Source organism: Xyrauchen texanus, chromosome 13 (assembly GCF_025860055.1).
Source record: "Xyrauchen texanus isolate HMW12.3.18 chromosome 13, RBS_HiC_50CHRs, whole genome shotgun sequence".
Taxonomy (NCBI): domain Eukaryota; kingdom Metazoa; phylum Chordata; class Actinopteri; order Cypriniformes; family Catostomidae; genus Xyrauchen; species Xyrauchen texanus.
In genome coordinates, this window is record NC_068288.1 from 37,442,019 (window position 1) to 37,463,629 (window position 21,611).

General features: G+C 39.0%; 1 protein-coding gene across 1 annotated transcript in view; it reads right to left on the bottom strand.

The window, feature by feature from the left end:
- The window catches only part of LOC127653874 (contactin-3-like), an 86,142-nt gene that overhangs the window by 12,569 nt on the left and 51,962 nt on the right, over nucleotides 1-21,611 (bottom strand). The window contains exons 9-18 of the mRNA XM_052140679.1: nucleotides 16,989-17,125; nucleotides 14,448-14,577; nucleotides 13,784-13,934; nucleotides 13,562-13,689; nucleotides 10,347-10,522; nucleotides 5,616-5,733; nucleotides 4,790-4,948; nucleotides 2,576-2,725; nucleotides 1,704-1,774; nucleotides 521-755 (exon numbers count right to left, since the gene is read on the bottom strand). Of these exons, the coding sequence (XP_051996639.1) occupies nucleotides 521-755; nucleotides 1,704-1,774; nucleotides 2,576-2,725; nucleotides 4,790-4,948; nucleotides 5,616-5,733; nucleotides 10,347-10,522; nucleotides 13,562-13,689; nucleotides 13,784-13,934; nucleotides 14,448-14,577; nucleotides 16,989-17,125 (1,455 nt within the window). The remainder of the gene's footprint in view (nucleotides 1-520; nucleotides 756-1,703; nucleotides 1,775-2,575; nucleotides 2,726-4,789; nucleotides 4,949-5,615; nucleotides 5,734-10,346; nucleotides 10,523-13,561; nucleotides 13,690-13,783; nucleotides 13,935-14,447; nucleotides 14,578-16,988; nucleotides 17,126-21,611) is intronic.

The following is a 21,611-nucleotide window of genomic DNA, read 5'->3' on the forward strand; positions in this document are numbered from 1 at the left end:
AAGACTTTTCTACATAGCAATGCACTAGCAGCTAGCAACCATCCACAACACTCAAGCATGCATCACTTATATTATGACATTTTTTTAATGAACGTGAAATTCTAAATTTGAACTACAGTGTAACATTTTATAAAGCAGTCAAAACAAAATAGATTTATAATGTTTTGAACAAAAACAAATAAAATAAATATATAACCAGTAGTTATTGGTATCAATATTTCAGTGCATCTCTATATAAAATGATTATGTATAACATTTTGTGGCATAATATTTATTACCATAAAATAAAAAAATAAAAAGTGTCTTTTCATTGTGTTTCATTGTCTATCTTCGTGTGAGCGCAAGACTCCATTTACTTTATATGTCAGTCCCTTACTGTAACTACAATTTTTAAATAAACAAGGGGTGAGTTGAGAGTATGTTCTGTGGTAATCAAGATTATGCCACAAATGCTATCAATGTAGCTTAATTTGTATTGAACCCGGAAAATTCCTTTAAGTGATTATGTGTATTGATCTACCTTCCTCTGCAGTGAACACAGTTGCAATAGAACTGAATGGTCCTTCTCCACGGTTATTGAACGCTCCCACTTTGACGTTGAAAGGTGAGAATGGCGGGATGGTGTCATTGCGGAAAACATAGCGGGTGACACTGGGTGCAGATATCACAGCACGGGTCCAAGTGACAGCGCCCACAGGGCGAAAAGCAATGATGTAACCGAAGCCCTCCCCGTTCTGCAACTCCTCTGGAACAGGCTGAGAGTGGAACACACAACTATAGTGATATTAAAACAAATTGAGGCCAACACACCAGCTGACCCACAATGACAACAGGGCTTTATTAGCAACCATTATGCATCAGTGAGAACGATTTGTAGTTATACAAAAGAAATATTAAACAATTGGGCTGTTCACTTGACATGTAAATTGACTGCAGTGTCCTGCAGTGTGACTACTCTGTCTAAAATAATAGTTTAAAATAATAAATTAAATGTAAAATAATAAAATCTATCATTATTTACTCACCCTCATAACACTTTCCCTGTCTTCCATGGAACACAATGAGAGCCTAATTCACCATTCACTTTCATTGCACCTTTTTTTTTTACATAGATTGAAAGTAAATGGTGACTGAGGCTGTTATTCTACCTTACATCACCTTTAATGTGGACGACATGAGGGTGATTCAATTATGACAATTATTCTTAAAAATTCATTTAATTTACCCTAAAATCATGATAAGAAAAAAAAAAATCCATATCACTGTAAGGTTGTCAACAACCCCAAAAGCAAATATTTATATAGACAGTCTAAAAGACCTAGATGATAGTATATTAAGATGTGTCAATAGTTAGGTTAGCATAAATACACTAAAAAAAAGAAAATACAAATCAATTGAATTCAAATTAAAAACTTATTTTCAGCATTTCTCATGCACTATGGCAACAGAATGCCCGAATACTCTTTTTCTGACAACTTTCAGCAAACATAAGCTTATTTGTGGGTGAAATAATCTTCAAAGAAACACTTTGGCTGTGAGTTGATTCTCATTTAGAGGGGAGGAAATAAAGCCTGGAGTCCGAAATCAGAGAGGGAGGGGCCATGGATGGGGCTGATCATAAAACATTTCATTCTACACAATTAGGCAGTGGCATTTTAGCCCAGCCTGGCTGAGTGAACAGTAATACCAGACAAATGACTTACATCCCACGTTATCACTAATTCCGATTTGGTTCCTCCACCACCTCCAACATCAGTGGGAGCTGTGTCAGGCACTGCGGGTGGAAAAATAAATAAATAAATATAAAAACACTGAGAAGAGATTAAAATGCTGCCGGCACAGTTCAAATAAAGGCTTGTCTACAGCTAACTGATTGGTGGATTGTATTTAATTGCTTGTTAGGGTATCAAAAGTTAATTGTCCTTTTTATCCCAGAGAGGCTATTAAAGGCATATTCACCCAAAAATGTCAATTCTGTCATCATTCACTTACCCTCATGTTGTTTCAACCCCCTATGACCTTCCTTCTTATGTGGAACACAAAAGGATATGTTGAATGATAGCCTCAGTCACCATTCACTTTCATTGTATGAAAATTAAGATGCAATAAAAGTGGATGGTAACTGAGACACACTGCCTAACATCTTTTGTTTTCCACAAAAGAAAGAAAGTCATATGGGTTGGAACTACATGATAGTGGGTAAATGATAACACAATTTTCCTTTTTGGCTGAACTACCTCTTTAAATATCACTCTTACAGAGGTTATTTCCAGTGCTGTAACCATCATAAACATTGAGGGGGATGCAATAAACAGATATATGGGGTAAATATCTCAATGATATCAATGAACTTATGTATTTAGTCCCATTCAATCCTAAATATTTGGTTACATCCTTGGTTATATCCCCTTTAAAATGTGCCACAGAAATACTTAAGTGTTGGATGTGGACTAAAAGTGATGGAAGTGACAGCTGCCTGCAGAATTGGAAGTATGGTCTGCTTCACTGCTTCCACATTGAGTACCTGTCTAAAATGAAACTAAAAGATCCATAGGAGGACTTGTAAAACACTCACTAGCATCCTCTGTTCTGATTTTGGTGGATGGTGGACTGGGCTCTCCCATCCCGACACTGTTACTGGCCAGCACTCTGAACTCATATTCGACCCAGGCATTCAAACCCACCACTGTTGCAGTCAGAGTGTTCCCGTTGATCACCTCAGGAACTGAGGAAGAGGAAAAAGAAAGTAAAATACACATTGCTGTACACTACCAAATCAATGTTAGGGGGAGGTCATAGTAAATCATGCTCTTTTATCTCAAAAGATAAAGAAAAATTCCATTTCATATTATATGACTGTAACAGGGTTTAAAATGGGAACGAAGGACATAAAAAGACATAAACATGAACACACAGAGCAGCTGCATGAGGCTCTCTCTCTCTCTCTCTCGAACTGCCGCATCCGGCTCAGCTTTATCCCACTCCTCGTCTGATTAGCCTGACTCGGCCCAGCCCTACCTTCCTCCTCATCACACTCCTCCCTCCTTTACCTCATGCCGGGGAACACCCGGCATGACATACACCCGGCATGACATACAACCCCCCAATTTTGAGACCTGGGAAGGAGATAAAGGGAGAGAAAAAAAGTTGCTAGCTGGTTCCTAGACACGTTGTCATCTGGTCCACGACCACTCCTCCTTCTGGTGGACGGCAGCTTCCCACCCCTGGCATTCTGGCAGCTGGTACTGAGCCCCTCCACACAGGCAGCGGCTCCACCGCTCCAGGCGGCCTGCAGTGAGCCCCTCCTCCTCTCGCAGATGGCTAATGTTCCTCCGCGTCCAGGCGGCCAGCAGCGACTCATCCATCCCCCGGTGGATGGCCGCAGCTGCTCCTTTGGGTGGACGGCAGTGGCAAGGACTCCACGACAGTGCATCCCTCCTCTATCCCGGGTATAGGCACCAATGTAACAGGGTTTAAAATGGGCAAGCAGGAGGCGGGGACTGGCTGAACCATCAAAATAATGTTTAATGAAAACTTAAAAGACATAAACATAAACACAAATGACAGCTGTGTGTGGCTCTCTCTCTCTCTCAAACTGCTGCATCCTGCTTTTCTTTATCCCTCTCCTTGGCCGATTAGCTCGATTGGGGGCCGGCCGTGCACACGGCCCAGCCCCGCCCTCCTCCTCGTCACACTGACCACTTTAAATTTGACCTTATATCTGTTTCAATGCTGCTGATTTCTAAAGGCTACCAGTAGCTGGAATGTCAGAACCTCTACAAGAGCTTCAGCATACTGTAGGTGTCTGTTATTAATGTATATGCAAAACAATACCATAGCCAAGCTATTATTTATTAGTAAGTTCTTTGTAGAAGTTTTCTTTAAGAAAGATCTAGATGGCAAATTTATTTATAAGTAAAATCCAGATGGACCTTTCAAAAAGTAGGCAATGTACAATATGGCAGAAAGTATCAAAAGTATAAAGTATCACCTAGTACAAGTGAAACACACTGTTAATTAAAGACCACCAGTGGACTAGTGGTCAAAATTTGTTACAAATTAATTTAATTTTTTTTTTTAGGTAAAATCAATCAACCAATGGCTTACTTACAGTTGTCTTTACATTTTGAGGTGGGAAACGAGAGAGAATTTTTAAATCAAATAAATTATATAATTATATCAGCCTTAAAGAGGAACTGTATGCATTAAAGTTTTTTCTGCTGAAAAAAAAAGATGTTTGATGTGAGATATGAGGTGAATATATCCATTCCTTGCAAGTCAATGTGGTCCAACATTTTTAATCTCCAAAGACAGTGTAAAGGTTATCCATACAACTTGAGTGTGTAAAGCGCAAGGAAGTGTAATCAAGCTTTATGTCATGATTGTGCCAAGGAGACTGCAGATGGCAAGATTTATAGTGCAAAAAAAGTAACATTTTGGTCTGTTTCTCACCCAAAACTGAGCGTATTGCTTCAGAAGACATGGATTAAACCACTTGAGTTGTATTGATTAAATTAATGCTACCGTTATGTCCTTTTTGGAGCATGAATGTGTTGGTCTCCATTGATTTGCATTGTATGGACAAAAACACCTAATATTTCCATAAAAATGTATTTCTTTGTATTTGGAGTTGGAGATTGCATAATGGTGTGTCAGTGATGAGGTATTTATCATTTTGGGGTGAGCTATTCGTTTAAATAAAAGTAAAATAATGATTTTAACCTTTTAACTTCACTGATTCAAAAACAAAAACAACACACATAACATTATAAGTGTGATGGTGATGTACCTGTATCGACTGCTTGCCAGCCCACAGTAAAGGGAGTCCGTGTCTGGATGACGTATCCAGTGATTGGGCTTCCGTTGTCCTGGCCCAGGCTCCAAGACAGCTGGGCTGTGCTGTCTGTGACCTCTTCCACCACCACCAAGTCTGGAGGACTAGGGGGACCTAACTCAATCGCACAGACCATTAAGGAATTTAATTAATTTCAGTGAGAGCATCTAATTAGACTATGCACCTGCTCAAAAATTACAATCTGCTACTGTACACTTTACTATATGAATATATGCATATTGATAAAAAGACTTGGAAATGGTCTTATTCAGTTTAAGAAATCTAAGGTGTTAAACGGTTTAACGGTTTGTGCTTATGCATGCTTGCACGGGTATTAACAAGGTGTGTGTGCTAGTATACACAACTAAATGAATCACATTTCTGCTCCAAATAACTCTCTGCCATTTAAATGTTTTCTCTCCATTTAAACTACATTCTGGGGCCCGTCGTGTTGCTTAGCTGATATGTAAATGAGCCAATTAAAGACACCCTCTATGATAAACAGCTTCTCTCCAAACACCTGGGACAGAACCGTGATACATAATGACCATGAATACCAATTTGATTTACTGGTGAGTAGATGACTCCCATAAAGCATCCCAAGTGACACATTTAGCACTCTCTGAACTCTGGCTACATTAGCACTGCCCTTTCATTAAAATACACACCTAGCAAAAAGCACTTCACTGTGTAAGATGGTTGTAAATAAATGTAAACAACGGGCACAGAAGGCAAATATTTTGCAAGTGAACATATAAACTAAAAAACAATTGTCCCCCACCTTTAACAACCAATATTGCGTTAGTAGACAGGCTCTCCACGTCCGTATCAATGAGGCAAACGTATTTCCCACCGTGATTAAGCTGGATGTTTCTAATCATAAGGTCACCAGAAAAGCTCTATTAGAACAGGGAACATAAAATAAAAAGATTATTGCATTTCATTAATGTACATATAGTGCTGTGAATAAGTATTTGGCCCCATCCTGATTTCTTCTGTTTTTCTGTTCATCTCATAGTAAATTGTTTTAAAAATTCAAACAAAATCTAACATAAAACAAAGGCAATCTGAGTAAACACCAAATACAGTTTTTAAATGATAATTTTATTTATTGAAGCGAAAAACGTTATCCAATACCAACTGGGCCTGTGTGAAAAAATATTTGCCCCCTTATTAAATCCCCAAATCTATGAAACTGCATTCATAATGGGGTTCAGCTGGATTATACACACCCATGCCTGATTTCTGCCAGCCCTGTTCGATCAAATCAACACCTAAATAGAACTTTTTCAGCTGCATGGAGTTGGCTAAAAGGTCCCTGTAGCACACTATGCCAAGGTTGAGGAAAAAGGTGAATGAAATACATCAGTCTGGAAGAGTTACAAAGCTATTTCAAGGCTCTGGGACTCCAAAGAACCACAGTGAGAGCCATTATCTCCAAATAGAGAAAATTGGCACAGTAGTGAACCTTCCCAGAAGTGGTCGGCCTTCAGAAATTCCTACAAGAGCACAGCAATGACACATCTAGGAAGTTACAAAAAAAAACAAGGACAACATCCAAGGAACTGCAGGCCTCTCTTGCATCAATAAAGGTCACTGTTCATGACTCCACTATCAGAAAGACACTGGCCAAAAATGGCATCCATGGAAGAGCGGTGAGGCAAAAACCACAGCTAACCCAAAAGAACATTAAGCCAGGCTCATCTGAATTTTGCCAAAACACACTTTTGCAAGACTGTTCTATGGACTGATGAGCCAAAATGGAACTGTTTGGAAGACCGGTGCTGTAATATCTGGCGTAAATCAAGCACAGAATTCCACAAAAAGAACATAATACCTACGGTCAAGCATGGTGGTGGTAGTATGCTTTTCTGATTCAGGGCCAGGTTGACTTGTAATAATTGAGGGAAACATGAATTGTGTTCTGTACAAGAAAATCCTAAAGGAGAACTTCCGGTCATCAGTCTGTAAGTTGAAGCTCAAGCTCAAGCACAACTAATATATATATATATATATATATATATATATATATATATATATATATATATATTTGAAAACTGTATTTTGTGTTCACTCAGGTTACCTTTGTCTTATAGGCAACCTGTCAAAATGTTTTATGAAAAATACACACAAAAAAGAAGAAATCAGTAAGGTTCAAATATTATTATTATTTTTTTTTTTCCCTATATAACTTCTTTTGAGGTGCAGAACTCTCTGGTATATTCTATTCTAATTGGTCAATCATGGCATTCTTAAAATCCACATTTTAATCTTTTATTTTCTTAATACACATTCCTGGTATTGTGCACTATTCAACTCACCCGTCTCTAAAATCAATTTTTTCAACCACTCCCGTCCAACCACTTGTCATAGAGACCACTTTTCATGATACAATCAATTCCTGATCGTTATTATTTTTTGGTACATTTCTAACAAATATAAAGTTGAGGCTGGCATATTGTTCCTTGTCTTGCTAGCTGGAGATTTCTGCATACTCAGATATACTTTACTCCCCTTAAAATGTCTGCTGTGATCCGAGAGAGTAAAAATAAATAGTCTCAGTATCTAGCCTCCAGATCCAGCACTCTCAACCACACAGGAGTGCAGTTAAACACACACTCTGGCTATTTGGTAAGACAATACTAATTATTCCACATTTACATAAGCCAGGACCAAGTAAGAAAGCAAAGCATGTAGAGTGAGAGTTAATATAGTTTTAAAGAAAACCCACAGCACATTAAATCCCAGGAGAATACTGATTTTTGGTTCAGACTACAAAATAGCATTTTAAATATAAAAAATGTGCTAAGGGCAAAACAAATCAAAGCATAAAACTGTGTGTGTATGGATGAATCAAATTAAATTGACTTAATAGTTATTTAGTTCTGATTAATTGATACTGAATGTCTGATTTCATTTGATTGCTCATGTCTACTATGGCTTGCCCAAAGCTATAAGACTGTGCCAATTACAGTGAAGAATCAAATGACATAAAAAGGCATAAATAGAAGATATATGCATGTCATTTGCATTTGGAAGCACAACTCCATCTGTCTACAGTACTGTGCAAAAGCTTTAGGTACTTGTGAAAAATGTTGCATAGTGAGGATGTCTTCAAAAATAATGAAATAACTACTTTTCATTTATCACTTAATGTCATACAAATTCCAGTAAACAAAAAAGCTAAATCAATATTTGGTATGACCACCTTTGCCTTTAAAACAGCACCAATTCTCCTAAGTACACATGAACACAGTTTTTCTTGGTTGTTGACAGATACGATGTTCCAAGCTTTTTAGCGAATTTGCCACAGTTTTTCAATCTATATAGTCTCAATTGCTTCTGTCTCTTTATGTAATCTCAGGCAGACACATTGTTCAGTGAGGGGGTTTGTGGGGGCCATGACATCTGTTGCAGGGCTCCCTGTTCTTCTGTTTTAATCTTTTCTATTTGCAAAAGCAATGTTTGTGAGTCTAACATTTATATTTGAAATAGACACACTAAAGCTGAAGGTATAAATAAGCATCTTAAGACAAATGCTTTTGTGAAACATCTTATGTGCCTAAAACCTTTGCACAGTACTGTATAAGATGAAAATTTGCATGCATGCATGCAAACAAACAAACTTTTTTTTATTATTTAAAATAAAATTAATACATTATTTATAATACATTATTTAATGAATGTGCCTTTGACTTTTGGCATTTCTATAAGGTATGCCCACAAGTTGTTTATTCAAGCTGAACTCTGCTAACGTATCATGTTCTATTGGTCACCAGTCTTTAGTGGTCTACCAGCCTCAAACCACAGACCACTACTGTAACTGTACATGACATTCTCTCATGCACTCCAAAAATCTATTTTTTAATGCCAGCCAAAAATGGACAATCACTTAGGTTTGACAGTGTGGTGTGTTTTGTCAAAACCTTTAACCCTATCGATTTCACAAGAGAGCCCATTCTGTGGTTGGAATCCTAAAAACTCATGGATTGGACAGGAAGTCTGCAGAGAGGATGATGTTTAATTATGGTAATGTTGACATTAGAGGCTGTTGAAACAGAAGGCATAATCTTTGGAAGCAGAGGAAGTGTGAATCTGTTTGCATGTACCATCGTCAATTGGAATTTCCTTTGAGAGAGCAGCCCTACATGTGAACTTCACATGGCCACCATCAGATGACAACAAAAGGATATACTGTGATGTCTTTTCATAAATGCCTTAAAATCTCAGCCTGTGGTATGATTTCAGATCTCAGAGTGCCCTATTTTATGCTCAAATCCAATTTTCATGTGGTTGTTCATCTACGCTTTTAAATGGGACCTATATTAGACACTGGTCTAAATACAACAATTTTAAAAAAATCCAGAGTGGTCCTTGAATGAATGCTAAACTTATTTAAAGCTCTTGAGTTCTTTTCTGTCTCAAAAGAATCTTTTGAGACACAATCTGAAAAAAAAAGATTCCAAATGGAGTGCATGTTCAACAAAACACAAAGCCTTTTTCAAAGCAGCATTTGGGTGGCAATAAGGATGTAAAAATATCTTGAAAAGCTTTAAGGGTAAAAAGGGAACAAGACTTGATGTGGCCTGTTTCCTTGGTTCTCTCTGTAGAGACAAACTGGCTGGAAAACCTATTGAATCAAATAAAACTAAATCCAATTTTGTAAATAGAGGCATAATGGCAGGCAAATCTCTGAGAGAGAGCATTCAAAGTTCAAACAGCTTCTTGTCCGGCACAATGATTAGATTAAAAATCCAGTTATATTACTTCTACTGCTTGTGTTTGAGATGTATTCGATAAAGTGGACTTCAACATGATGCTGTGGTTTGATGCAACTGATGAGCAGGAAATCTTTTTTCATACACATTTCTTCTGCACTCAAACTCCTCTTGCATTGAATTTGTTAAGAAATTAAATATCATTCTTTTGTATTTTTTTCTTTTATATTTTCTACAATTATAGCATTTCCCCAGGATTTCTTTATGACTGATTTTTCTGCATAGTACATTGTATGTGTAACGGTGGCCAACTAATAAATATCTGAGCAATGTGTATAAACCTCACTCTCCTGACCTCAAGAGGTCCACTAGCGACTCCTTGTTAGCACATGCGCCTCCCATGCTGGAGACGCTGATTCGAGTCCCGTACAGAGCATATAGAATAGGAGTGTGACAATGGTGCAGTGACCCAGATGGGAGTGAGGTTTAGGGGGGTGAGTGTAATGGTGGCCAGTTGATATATAGCTGTGCAATGTGTATAAACCTCACTCTCCTGACCTGAAGAGGCGCACTAGCGACTAACGTTAGATGCTGTAGCCTTTAGTCTCCTTGTTAGCGCACCTGCCTCCAATGCCTCCAATGCCGGTTTGAGTCCGTACGGAGCGGGTCAACAGGAGAGTCACATATGCCAATAGTATATTAAATCTTTTATTGAAGATTAGCATTTTTTTTTAGGGTTAGGCAGAAGAGTGCTGAGGTTGCAAAAACTTCCTACAACCCAATTCAATACTCACCCATCCCACCCTCTCAAAGTGGTCCTCATCTTGATGGAAATCAATAGGCTGACCATTGAAGGCCCAGGAGAAGGCCAGGTCTAGGGCTGGATCGGCAGTCACCTGGCACGGTAGCACGATGCTCTCCCCGACTGTGATATCTGTGCTGCTTGGTCCCTGGCTGATCCTTGTGGGTTCTGATAGACAACACAGTCTATCAGATTAAGTCTGAGACAACGAAAGTGACAGAGCATCTTCCATGCATATAAATATTTTAATTAATAAGCAAAACTATTTATCTAACTACCACAAAAATCTTCCAAATATTTAACAGCAATAAAGATTCATGAATTAATTTATAAAACAAAGCTTCTGTTTGACTTGATAAGCATTTGAAGATACTGCATATGAATTATATTATTAACATATATAATTTACTCTATATACAGTATAATTGGATTTTATAATTTATAATATATAGTTGACTGATTTAGACGCAATTTGTAGATTGCATTTTCCCTCTAAGATTAAATTTTTACTCCACTGAAGGTTAGTGTTAGGGAGTAGGGTTAATTACTGTAAATATGCATTCCTGTTGACTAACACCATTTACATCTAAAAATACAACTCGCTTTTGGCACCACTCTGTGGACATTTCACCCAGAAACTGGAGTTCACACATGCCAATGTGTTCAGCAGCACTTCCAACTTTTGTCACATGGGGCAGAGTTCCAATTTCGCTAACGGTAGACTGATTTCAGCAGCAGAACTTTTGATCTATGGACACCGAATTCAGTGCAGCACAGTCTGACAGACAATACAGTTTGATTTAATGCCACACTCAAAGCTGTATATATAAAAAAAATATTAAAACAAAATTAGACTCTTTAATCTAATTACATAAGCCACTCCTGAAGCCATTGTACAACAGTCATCTTAAAACTGACAGTTTTGACTCTAAATTCTAACTGGGTAAACAGCATTCAAATCTATTGTAGATATTCCAGATATTCTATTTTCTTGCAGCAAATGCTACATGGCTTGCCAACAGTAAATATTCTACAGTTTGGCAAATTAACTACATTTCTTGGTGAAACAATAATGAATAATTATTATCAATAATTATTTATTATGCATTGATATGTATTATCATATTAATGTTGTCGCTATTGTATTAACGCAACAATTAACTTGTGGTCATGAGTTACAGTGATTTTACCACTGTTAATGGACCAGGTAATTTGTTTTTCCGTGTTCCGGATAGGATTGCGCCCAGTTGACAGTGCAGCCTTTCATAGCATACTCTTTTGACTGCGAGTGAAAACAAACAAGTTCAATTCATGCACACAGCGGCATCTTTGTCATACTCTTTTAGCACAGTCAATGACACATACACTGACAATGCACAAAGACGAGGACTGTCTGGATGTCGAGAATATCTGGGATGGACATGGACAGTCCGCCCAGACTGTGTTGATGACTGAATTTGCTTCACGCATACTGTGCTTGTTACGATCAACAACACGGACAACCGCAGTATACTTTCACCTTAAAGGGGGCTTTATTGGTTTATTGCTTTGATACATAATCTTAAATTGTAGTTACCATATTTATATTATTTGGGCTGCTATCTTTCTATATAGGGACTGTTAATCTGAGAAGAACATAAATGTGGAAATTAATAAGAGCAAAATGAGTTGGGCGAAGGCTCTTTGCCAGAGAAAGTTCATTCTAATTAAATTACATTAAGGGGGTCAACTGCTGGTGCATGACAAAATAATAATGAGATAAAAATACAAGGGAAGGAAAGAAAGACCCTGCATAAATGTAAGGACTCACAGAGAGGCACATTCTCAGTGGTACATAGCTAATGAGTTTTGTCTGATTTACAATAAAAATACCGCTGGTTAAAAGCCTAACCTATATAGCGAAGAACAAAAGAGAGGAATAACATTCATGCTATAACATAATGAGGAGATGAAAATCCTCATGCATAATGGCCACACCAATTAAGGATGACCTTAACAATAGGTAATTAGCAAAATATGGACTTGCGTTTGAGCACGATTAAAACAAGAGGGCAAATAAACTAAAGAGTGAACTAGAGAAAAGAAAATGGGAAAAAAGATCAGCAGAAGGTTATATCTCAACAGTCAATGTAGATAGTTCTGTTAAAGGGATAGTTTGCCCAGAAATTAAATGAAGAAAATTTACTCACACTCATGTTGTTCCAAACTTATTTGATTTTTTTCTTCTTCAATGGAACACAATAGGAGATGTTAGGCAGAATGTAAGCCTGGTGAATGAGGATGAGTAAATCATGGCAGGTTTGAATTTTTGGGTGAACTATAACTTTAATGATGACAAATTAGAGAAATGTGGACTGACGAACAAGAAAGCTGCATGAATGAAACAGAAATAGACATAAGAGAAAGAAAATAAAAACTGAAGAAAAGATCACCAGAGAAGAACAAGTTGTATCTCTGTATTACAGATGGTTCTCTTCATGGAAGTTTGTGAGATCTTTTAAAACTTTTTGACAGAGACTTGGTAACCAAAGCTATTTGTCTCGAAATAGTGCACTGTGTAAGACTTTTCAGTGTGGCTTGAAACAAATCTTATGATATGTAATTTTTCAGCTTGAAAGGCTGACAGCAGTGACAACAGGCACTTGGCAGAATCGAGTTGTCAATGGCTAATACATTTTTCAAAACAGCTGAAGCGATGCATCATGAAATGCCAGATGTGGCATTTCATTCAAACCTTATCATAGAATAATATAGGTTCGAAGGGTTGAACTAGTCTAGGGTGGTTTTCTGGTCTTAGCTGGCCACCAAGCTGGTCAGGATGGTCTATACATTGATGGTCTTAAATGGGTTTTAGGCACTTGTGAGAGGGGTTAGGCAGGAAAACCAGCTGGACGACCAGCTAAACAAGCTAAACCTCAGCTTGCCCAGGTTTGGAGACCAGCTAAACATCTTAAACCAACAAACTGCCTTAGTCTGGTATAAGCTGGGACATTTGTTTCTTTGACTGGATAATGAAGAAGTTTAATTTTGTAAAGGAAATGTTGCAAGCCGGATTCAAGCCTACATCACCCACATTAGCACCACAGCTCAACATGCTAGACCTAACCCCTAAGTCATGTTCCAACAATAAACATGACAATGAAGTCTAGGAACTTCTCCTTGGAACGACTTGTACAACAGCAAGATGAAAAAGAATGAACAACTTACCGGTAATTAACAGTTTGCCTGTCGTGCTTGCAGTCCCAAACTGGTTATTAGCGATGCATGTGTAACTACCGCCATCTCGCTTAGTTACGTTGGCGATCTTAAGAGTCCCATTGGGGAAGAGAGAAATCCTTGAGGACAATGATATATGTTAAACATTACAAATGCAGTACATGGTTGAAGACAATACCGTAGTATTAATTGTGACAAAACTGTGCAAAATACCTTTCGTTTTTCTGCAATATCTCACTTCCCCTCTTCCAAAGGCTAATGGCCCTGGGTGAGGCACGTGGTTTGCAATCTAGAGTAATGTCACTGCCCGAGCGAGCCTTAAGCACCCGGCTCAAAGGATTCAGTGAGAAACTGGGAGAAGAGGCTGTAGGAGAGAGAGAGATTCGGTCCTCAGACTAGCTCTTAAAAGCCTCAATGGAATCTGTGATGAACAGCAATTGCCGTTCAAACAGCCTTTGGCAAAAGAGAAGGAAAGCCTTTAAAGGACTTAACAAATAGAGACATCTGCTTCTGCAAGCTTCTTCCAGACCATTTGTCTTCAACTAAACTTAGTTTTTACAGCGTTCCATATGGTACCCTCAAAAGACAGTATTTATTAGACACTGGCCCCAGATGCACAATACCAACCAATGTGTTATGATTAAATTAATGAACTCCAGGATGCACAGACATCGCAAAATACCCGAATCAACATTGAGGGAAAAATTTGTTTGGAATGAAGCACTAAATCACATGGACATTTTCAGTGCTGCCTCGTGTGACCTTTTGAATGATGAGGCTGTGTAATTTGGACTTGAGCTCTGACTAGACAATACATTTTTATCATTCATATGAAGAATTGAGAGCAGGCAGAGGAAACGGAGGCATGCAGTCGTACCGAGCACCATCAGTTCGGCAGCAGAATAAATGATGCCGTGCTTGTTCTCCGCCACACACTGATACATCCCACCATCTGAAAGGTTTAATGAGGAGATGGAGAGAGCGCCATTCTCTATTTGCACTCGTCCCTGTAAACACAAACACAAATGTTAAAAATAATATCTAGATTTTAGATTTTATGAAGAAAATATGGTGCTTGCCCATTCAAAACTTGATTTAGATGTTTGTTATGTAATTGCTAGGGTGTTCTGGGTGGTTGGTTTTTGGCTCAAGCGTAAAGAGTGATATTCTAGTTTTGAGGTATGGTAGGGTATCTCCGTCAAAGTCTACTGAATTTCTTACACCATTTTATCATCCACCAAATGAAATTCATGAGTCCATTTGCTTAAAAAAGTGATAATACGCCTCTCCTTAAAAAGCCACAAGATTTGAGGTATCATTAATGTCTATATCACAACAGATGTGGGATGAGCTACATGCTTCCAAGACAACTTCTTGCCGGCTGCTAAACATATTCTTGCTGCCATTAATCCATGTCAATGGTCGGTGTGACTTGGAGCTCCACCTGCTTTGAGGCCAACAACTGATTCCCGTTCAGTCAGTTAAGATCATTCAACATGAACACACCAGCATGCAGAGTTATTAGCGAACTGGTGCAAACTTACCTACATCTGTATGATCATTTGTGTAGAGACATTTTCCAAGAACACGTCATATGATATTTTTACCTAATTAGTCAACAAGATTAATCAAATCTACTAAAATATTCTTAAGTGCCCATTCACTAGTGAATGCCACACATCTGCCCAAAGTAAGATTTCCTGTATTATACCCATTAACACTATTTTATATACCCATTTTTCCAGTAATATCAGTTTCATCATAAATTACAATAACAGTGTAATCAGCGTATTTTATGGCTCCTAATACCAAGATGAGCGGTCTTTTACGTGGATGTGCTGTTGTTACTGAGAACTTTCAGACTGCTAGATGGCACCATTGACCAATCAGAATCAAGTATTCCAGAGAGCAATGTAATAAAACGTGTTAGCACATTAGTACCATGAATGCACAAGGTAAACATTACAAATTACACTATATTACATTAAATTGTTGACTCCTTCTTCATCTGCTGATCTCATGTGAATGTCATGAAGTCATTGATAACACATTTTAATGTTATATTAGTTGATGTTTTAGATGGAGTCTTGAGCATCCTCATATTGAAATGTACTCTAAATGCCACTCCCTGTGACGTGTCTGAATGTTTATAAACAGTATCTCGTTGCTCAGCTTTTTCAAATGTCTTTTTGGCTCTGAGCAAAGAACGAAGAAGCACTTCGCCATGAGTGTGCTAGGGCCTGTAAAGTTAACTCTCAAGGCAGTTCAATACACAAACAGATATAAAATCAGCAATACAAGGCAGTCACATCATTGTCTACATCTACACACATTTTTGCTGCTTCTTTAAAGAGTCTGTACGTTGTTTTTTTGGAATACCATTCTAACATTGAGTATATGTCAAAATGGAACAGCAAGGAAGTTCTAAGGATTTGGCTGTAAGAGGGTGGAGGTTATAAGGGAGAAGAAGAAAAAATGCAGACCAGTCGCTTCACTGAACAGCGGTGAAATACTAATGGCCAATTCATTTGGCATAGGCGTCCAGTCGGAAAAGTGTGGGAGACAGGTGGGGAAGCATTGTGCTGATGGTTCCACTAATGGCATGGCAGACATTTAAGCCTATAGGCGGTTCTTAAGGGCTGAACTCAGCACAAAGAGTCACGAATAGAGATTGATGTGATGTGTGATGGAAGGGTGAGGGGGAGGAATGGGCCACTCTCGACTTGAATGCAGGTCACATCTAATGGAGTCTCTCTATTGCCTTATAACTCTGCTGATGTTTGGCTGTGGGAGTCTCTCGCACTTAAACAGTAGTCCTAGTCTCAATCAAGAAGAGGTGAGGAAAAGCGTTGTTATATCAAAGTATCGTAATGTATTGCGATAAACAGTATTACCTAACCATATTTTATAGATTTTTAAAACCAAATATCACTATTTTTAGATACACTTTTTACATTAATATTTTTGGGGAATAAAAGAGATCCTTGTGTCGTTTGTTACTAGCATTGATATGCACCATTATCTTCACTATTTCATTGGCTTTATGATTAAGCAAAGCATGAAGTTCCTCACACCAATGGTCCAACGGTGAATTAGAAACAAGTGAGAAAAAGATTGCAATATATCACAGTGTTGATTCACAATACACTAAATATAAATAACTGTACTATTATCATAACGCAACCCAGATATCAATATAATCTATATATTACCAGATCGTTGCTGATTGCTACCCCTACATTCAATGCTGATAAAACACATTTTTGTCTTATTTTAGTCAAACTAAAGTTTCTTTATGGCTTCCGTTAATCTGAAGCATGAATATTTGTCAATCTGTGGTCAGCTGTATGCATTGACCTTGAACTAAAAGCAGAGAGAGCTTTGGTCTCATCAACGCCTTTCAGCAGCCTCAAGGTACCTCAGATATTAGATTTTCTCCATTCTTCAGCCAGCTGTAGGACGGCTTTGGTTTCCCATTGGCTTTGCACTCCCAAAACAGACGCTCTTCTATGGACAAGGCTGTGTCCGTCATCGTCTGTAGCCACTGAGGTGTTGCTAAGAAAGGAGATATAGTCACATGTCACAACAAACATATTAAACAATAAATAGAGGGACCTATGATGAACAGATTTAAGAATACATATAAATGAAATGTTACACTTGAATATTAAAACCAATTTAGAATATCTCAGCTCTGTTGGTCTATAAGCAAGTGAATGGATACCAATTTTTTTTTAATTCATATCTTCAGAAGTGATATGACAGATGTGGGTGATAAACAGATAAATATAAAGTCCTGATAAAGTCCTTTTATGCTAGAAATTCTACTCCATGCCCTTACATGCATGGAGAATGTGAATGTGAAAGATAAAGTGGAGACTGACTGAGCAGGAAGGAGAATTTATAGTAAGAAAGGACTTAAATACTGATCTGTTTCTCACCCTCACCTATTATGTCACTTCTGAAAACAAGGATTTAACCACTGAGTTTTATGGATTACTTTCATGGTGATTTATGTGATTTTTGGAGCTTCAAAATGTTGGCACCCATTCTCTTCCATTGTATGGACCCACAGAGCTGAGATATTCTTCTAAAAATCTTCAGCAGTTTGCAGATGAAAGAAAGTCATACACATCTGTGATGGCATAAGGGTGAGTGAATGATGAGAGAATTTTAATTTTTAGGTGAAATATCCCTTCAGTTTTTGTTCTGCTTTTTTTTAATAGTTACCTTATTTTCTGATAATTTACTCCTTTGTAAGCATGACTGATTTCATGATGGCATGGAGGTGTGCCTTTAAATTAAAAGTGCACACTAAATCCAACTCACTTACAGACTATTTTATGTTCTATTTCAAGTTATTTCAAGTTTATTTTGATTCTGATGTGACCAGAATTGGTATTGTCCATGTTGGTTAGTCGTTAACTCTAAGTAGTCTGCCCGCCTTTACCAGTTCGCTCCATTCCCGGCGATCTGCGGATCCACTTCGAGCATGATAGGCAGGTTGGATATTATCATATTGAAAAATTTATGAGAGGGTAATGACCAATCGAATAAAAGTGGAGACAATAGGCTCGTTTGAAAATAATGCCATGCCTTGGAAGTAGACGAGAGTAGGCGGCTGCAGTCAGGGAATTAATTAATTATGTGCAGTCAAGTTGGACAGTTCTCACTTCTCGTAGTGGACCAGCCACCTACGAGATCAAAAGGCATGATATCACATGATTTGCATTCATGTGCTTTGTTGCTCGTAAAGTGGGTGTAATTAAAATTCTGTTGCTTTTAAATGAAAATGGATATGAATAACAAGTCACCCAATGTACCTTTTATTTAATTTCCCTCAAAAGCTGTCTTTTTTATCCATTGTTATTTTAATGAAGACATGTATTTTAGTTTTTGTTTTTTTAATTGTACTGTCAAAGTTTTGGGAATATTTACACATAATTTATACACATAAAAACATGATAATAGAGAGAAGAGAAGAAAACATCATAACTTGATTTAAGCCAATGAGAATTAAAGGGATAGTTCACCTAAAAATGAAAATTTGATCATTACCTACTCACACTCATGCCATCCCAGTTGCATATGACTTTCTTTATTCAGCAGAACACATTTGAAGAAAAACAGAAAAATATCTCATCTCAGCAGGTCCTTAAAATGCAAGTGAATGGTGTTCAGACCTTTGAAGCTCTGAAAAAAATCACAGACAGTCAGCATAAACGTCATCCATATGACTCCAGTGGTTAAATTAATGTCATCTAAAGTGACATGATCAATTTTGGTCTGAAAAAGTATAAATTATAAACAGCATCAGTATACACATTCACAAGAGCACTGAGTTCATGTGGTTTCAGTGTGACGAATTCATGTTGGCATGTTATGGACATAATCTCATGTTTTTCTCTTGGTTGAGACATCCAGGATAAGCACACAAACACACCAATGTACCAAAAATCAGATAGAAACACAGATTTAAAACAAAACCAATGAAGCTTCTGTACAGCGTTCTTCCTACTCAGTTGTAAACAGCGCTGCTCTTCCGGGTGTGTTGCGCGTGCATCAGTTCTCATATGAACAATCCAACGCGATTACGTCACACGCACATACTGCTGCTGACCGGAAGTGATGCTTTATAGTTAAAAATACTTAAATATGAATCTTTTTCAAACCAAAAGTGATCATATCACTTTAGAAGACATTAATTTAACAGCTGGAGTCACATGGATGACATTTATGCTGACTGTCTGTGATTTTTGGTGTCCCGATGACCATCCACTTTCATTTTAAGGACCAACTGAGCTAAGATATTTTTCTATTTTTCTTTAAAGGTGTTCTGATGAAGAAGAAGAAAGTTATATACACATGGAATGGCATGAGCGTGACTAAATGATGAGAAACTTTTCAATGAGATCGCAATGACCAAACCTCCCTCTGAAATTTGATCTGCTGATGTCACTTTTGGACAGTGTCATTTTAGAGTTTACATAATAATTTTGTTCCATTTTATTTGTTTTATTTATGTACAGTCAGTTATTTTTATGTACAGATGGCATTTTCACCTTGGTGCAAACAATGATATATGCTATTTTCACCCCATACAAATAGTGGCAAATATTATTTGCACCCCAACACTGGTGCAAATAATGGTAGATACTAATTGCACCATTATTCAAATATAGTTTCAGATACTATTTGCACCCATGTTTAAATACTAACATACAGTATATGGGCATCACTGCAGTGTGTATATTGTGTTTATTTAGAGTCCCAAAGACAAACTATATTAACCCCTACCCCTAAACCTAACCTTAACCTTACCTTAGAAAAAATAACGAATCGGTTACTAACGTAACCTCGGTTCTCTCTAGATGAGGGAACGAGTATTGCGTAAGCTAGCTTACGCTACGGGAAAGATTAATCTTTTCTGAGATATTGAAGCCAAAAAATTATCCTTAATTTTGTATCCATTGTCAACGCAGTGCAGCAGCTGCAGACCTTGAGCGGGCTAGCTAGCGAGCTCATAGGTTGCTCTGCGGCAACTGCCGCAGCCTATAGACGAGCTTGGGCGAACTCGCATCCAATGAGAGGCGTCCGCGCACTCACTGCATCAAAGCCCGCCAAAATGGGCGTGACTAGAGTGCATATAAGCGTAGTTCGTAGGCTGGAACCCTGGTTTTCATTGAATGAAGCGAAAAATCGCTCGTGGCGCAAGCACGGCCGGTTACGCAATACTCGTTCCCTCATCTAGAGAGAACCGAGGTTACATTAGTAACCGATTCGTTCTCTTACGAGAGGTTCTCTTGTATTGCGTAAGCTAGCTTACGCTACGGGAACCCTTTGTCAACGCCGTGCGCGCCAAGCATCCACTGCATGAGCCCCAGGGAATTAAGGGGGACCCGGGGGAGCCCTTGTGAGTGGGGAATTAATATTTGGCCGGCAAGAGTGCGGGCCAGTGTGTGTGTAGTACATAAGCACATAGACAGAGCGTCTGTGTGGAATGTGTCCCATTAATGCAGCTCACCAGGGGAGCTGTAGTGTATTAAACCGCTAGCAGTTTAGCCTGCAGAGCGGGTACTTCCAGATTGTAAAATCTGACAAAGGTGGAGGGGGAAGCCCAGCCCGCTGCCACACATATGTCGTGAATGGAAATCCCGCTGGACCATGCCCACGAGGAGGCCATGCCTCTAGTGGAGTGAGCCCTAATGCCTAGCGGGCATGGTAGGTCTTTTGACGCGTACGCGGCAGCAATAGCATCCACTATCCATCTGGACAGTGTCTGTTTCGAGGCAGCGAGACCTTTGGTGCGCCCTCCAAACGAAACGAAAAGCTGCTCAGAGCATCTGAAAGATGCGGAGCGCGCAGTATACAATATCAGTGCTCTGACTGGGCAAAGGAGATTGGCGTTGCAATAGCGAGACGGGAGGGAAGGCGTAAAGCAGGCGGTTGGGCCAGTCCTGGGCCAGTGCGTCCTCACTTTTCGAGAAAAATATTGGGCAGTGAGAGTTCTCTTCTGACGCAAAGAGGTCTATCTCTGCTCTGCCGAATATGCACCATAACGTCTGGACTGTTTGAGCGTGCGGGGACCATTCCCCTGGGGGAATATTGTCTCTGGACAGTCTGTCTGGGCCGTCGTTCAGGTGGCCTGGCACGTGCGTCGCCCTCAGCGAGCGCAGGTGGCACTGGGACCAACTCAGTATGCGTTTCGTCCGTGTTGGACGCGTCTGTTGAAATGACTTTTCGGCGAGATACAGCTCCCATCGTCACTCCCCGCTGGTACCATTCGGCCACTGTCCAGGGCTGCAGAGCTGAGATACAGGTCTGAGTCACTCTGATCGGCTGGCGGCCTGTGGCCCAAGCCCGGCGAGACGCGCGGGTGTTTAGCCAATGCTGAAGCGGGCGCATGCGCAGTAAACCCAGCTGAAGTACTGCTGCGGCTGAGGCCATGTAACCTAGCACTCTCTGAAATTTTTTCAGAGGCGTGAGGCTGTTCATCTGAAAGGACGCGGCTAGTCGCTGAACACGGCGCGTGCGCTGTGTA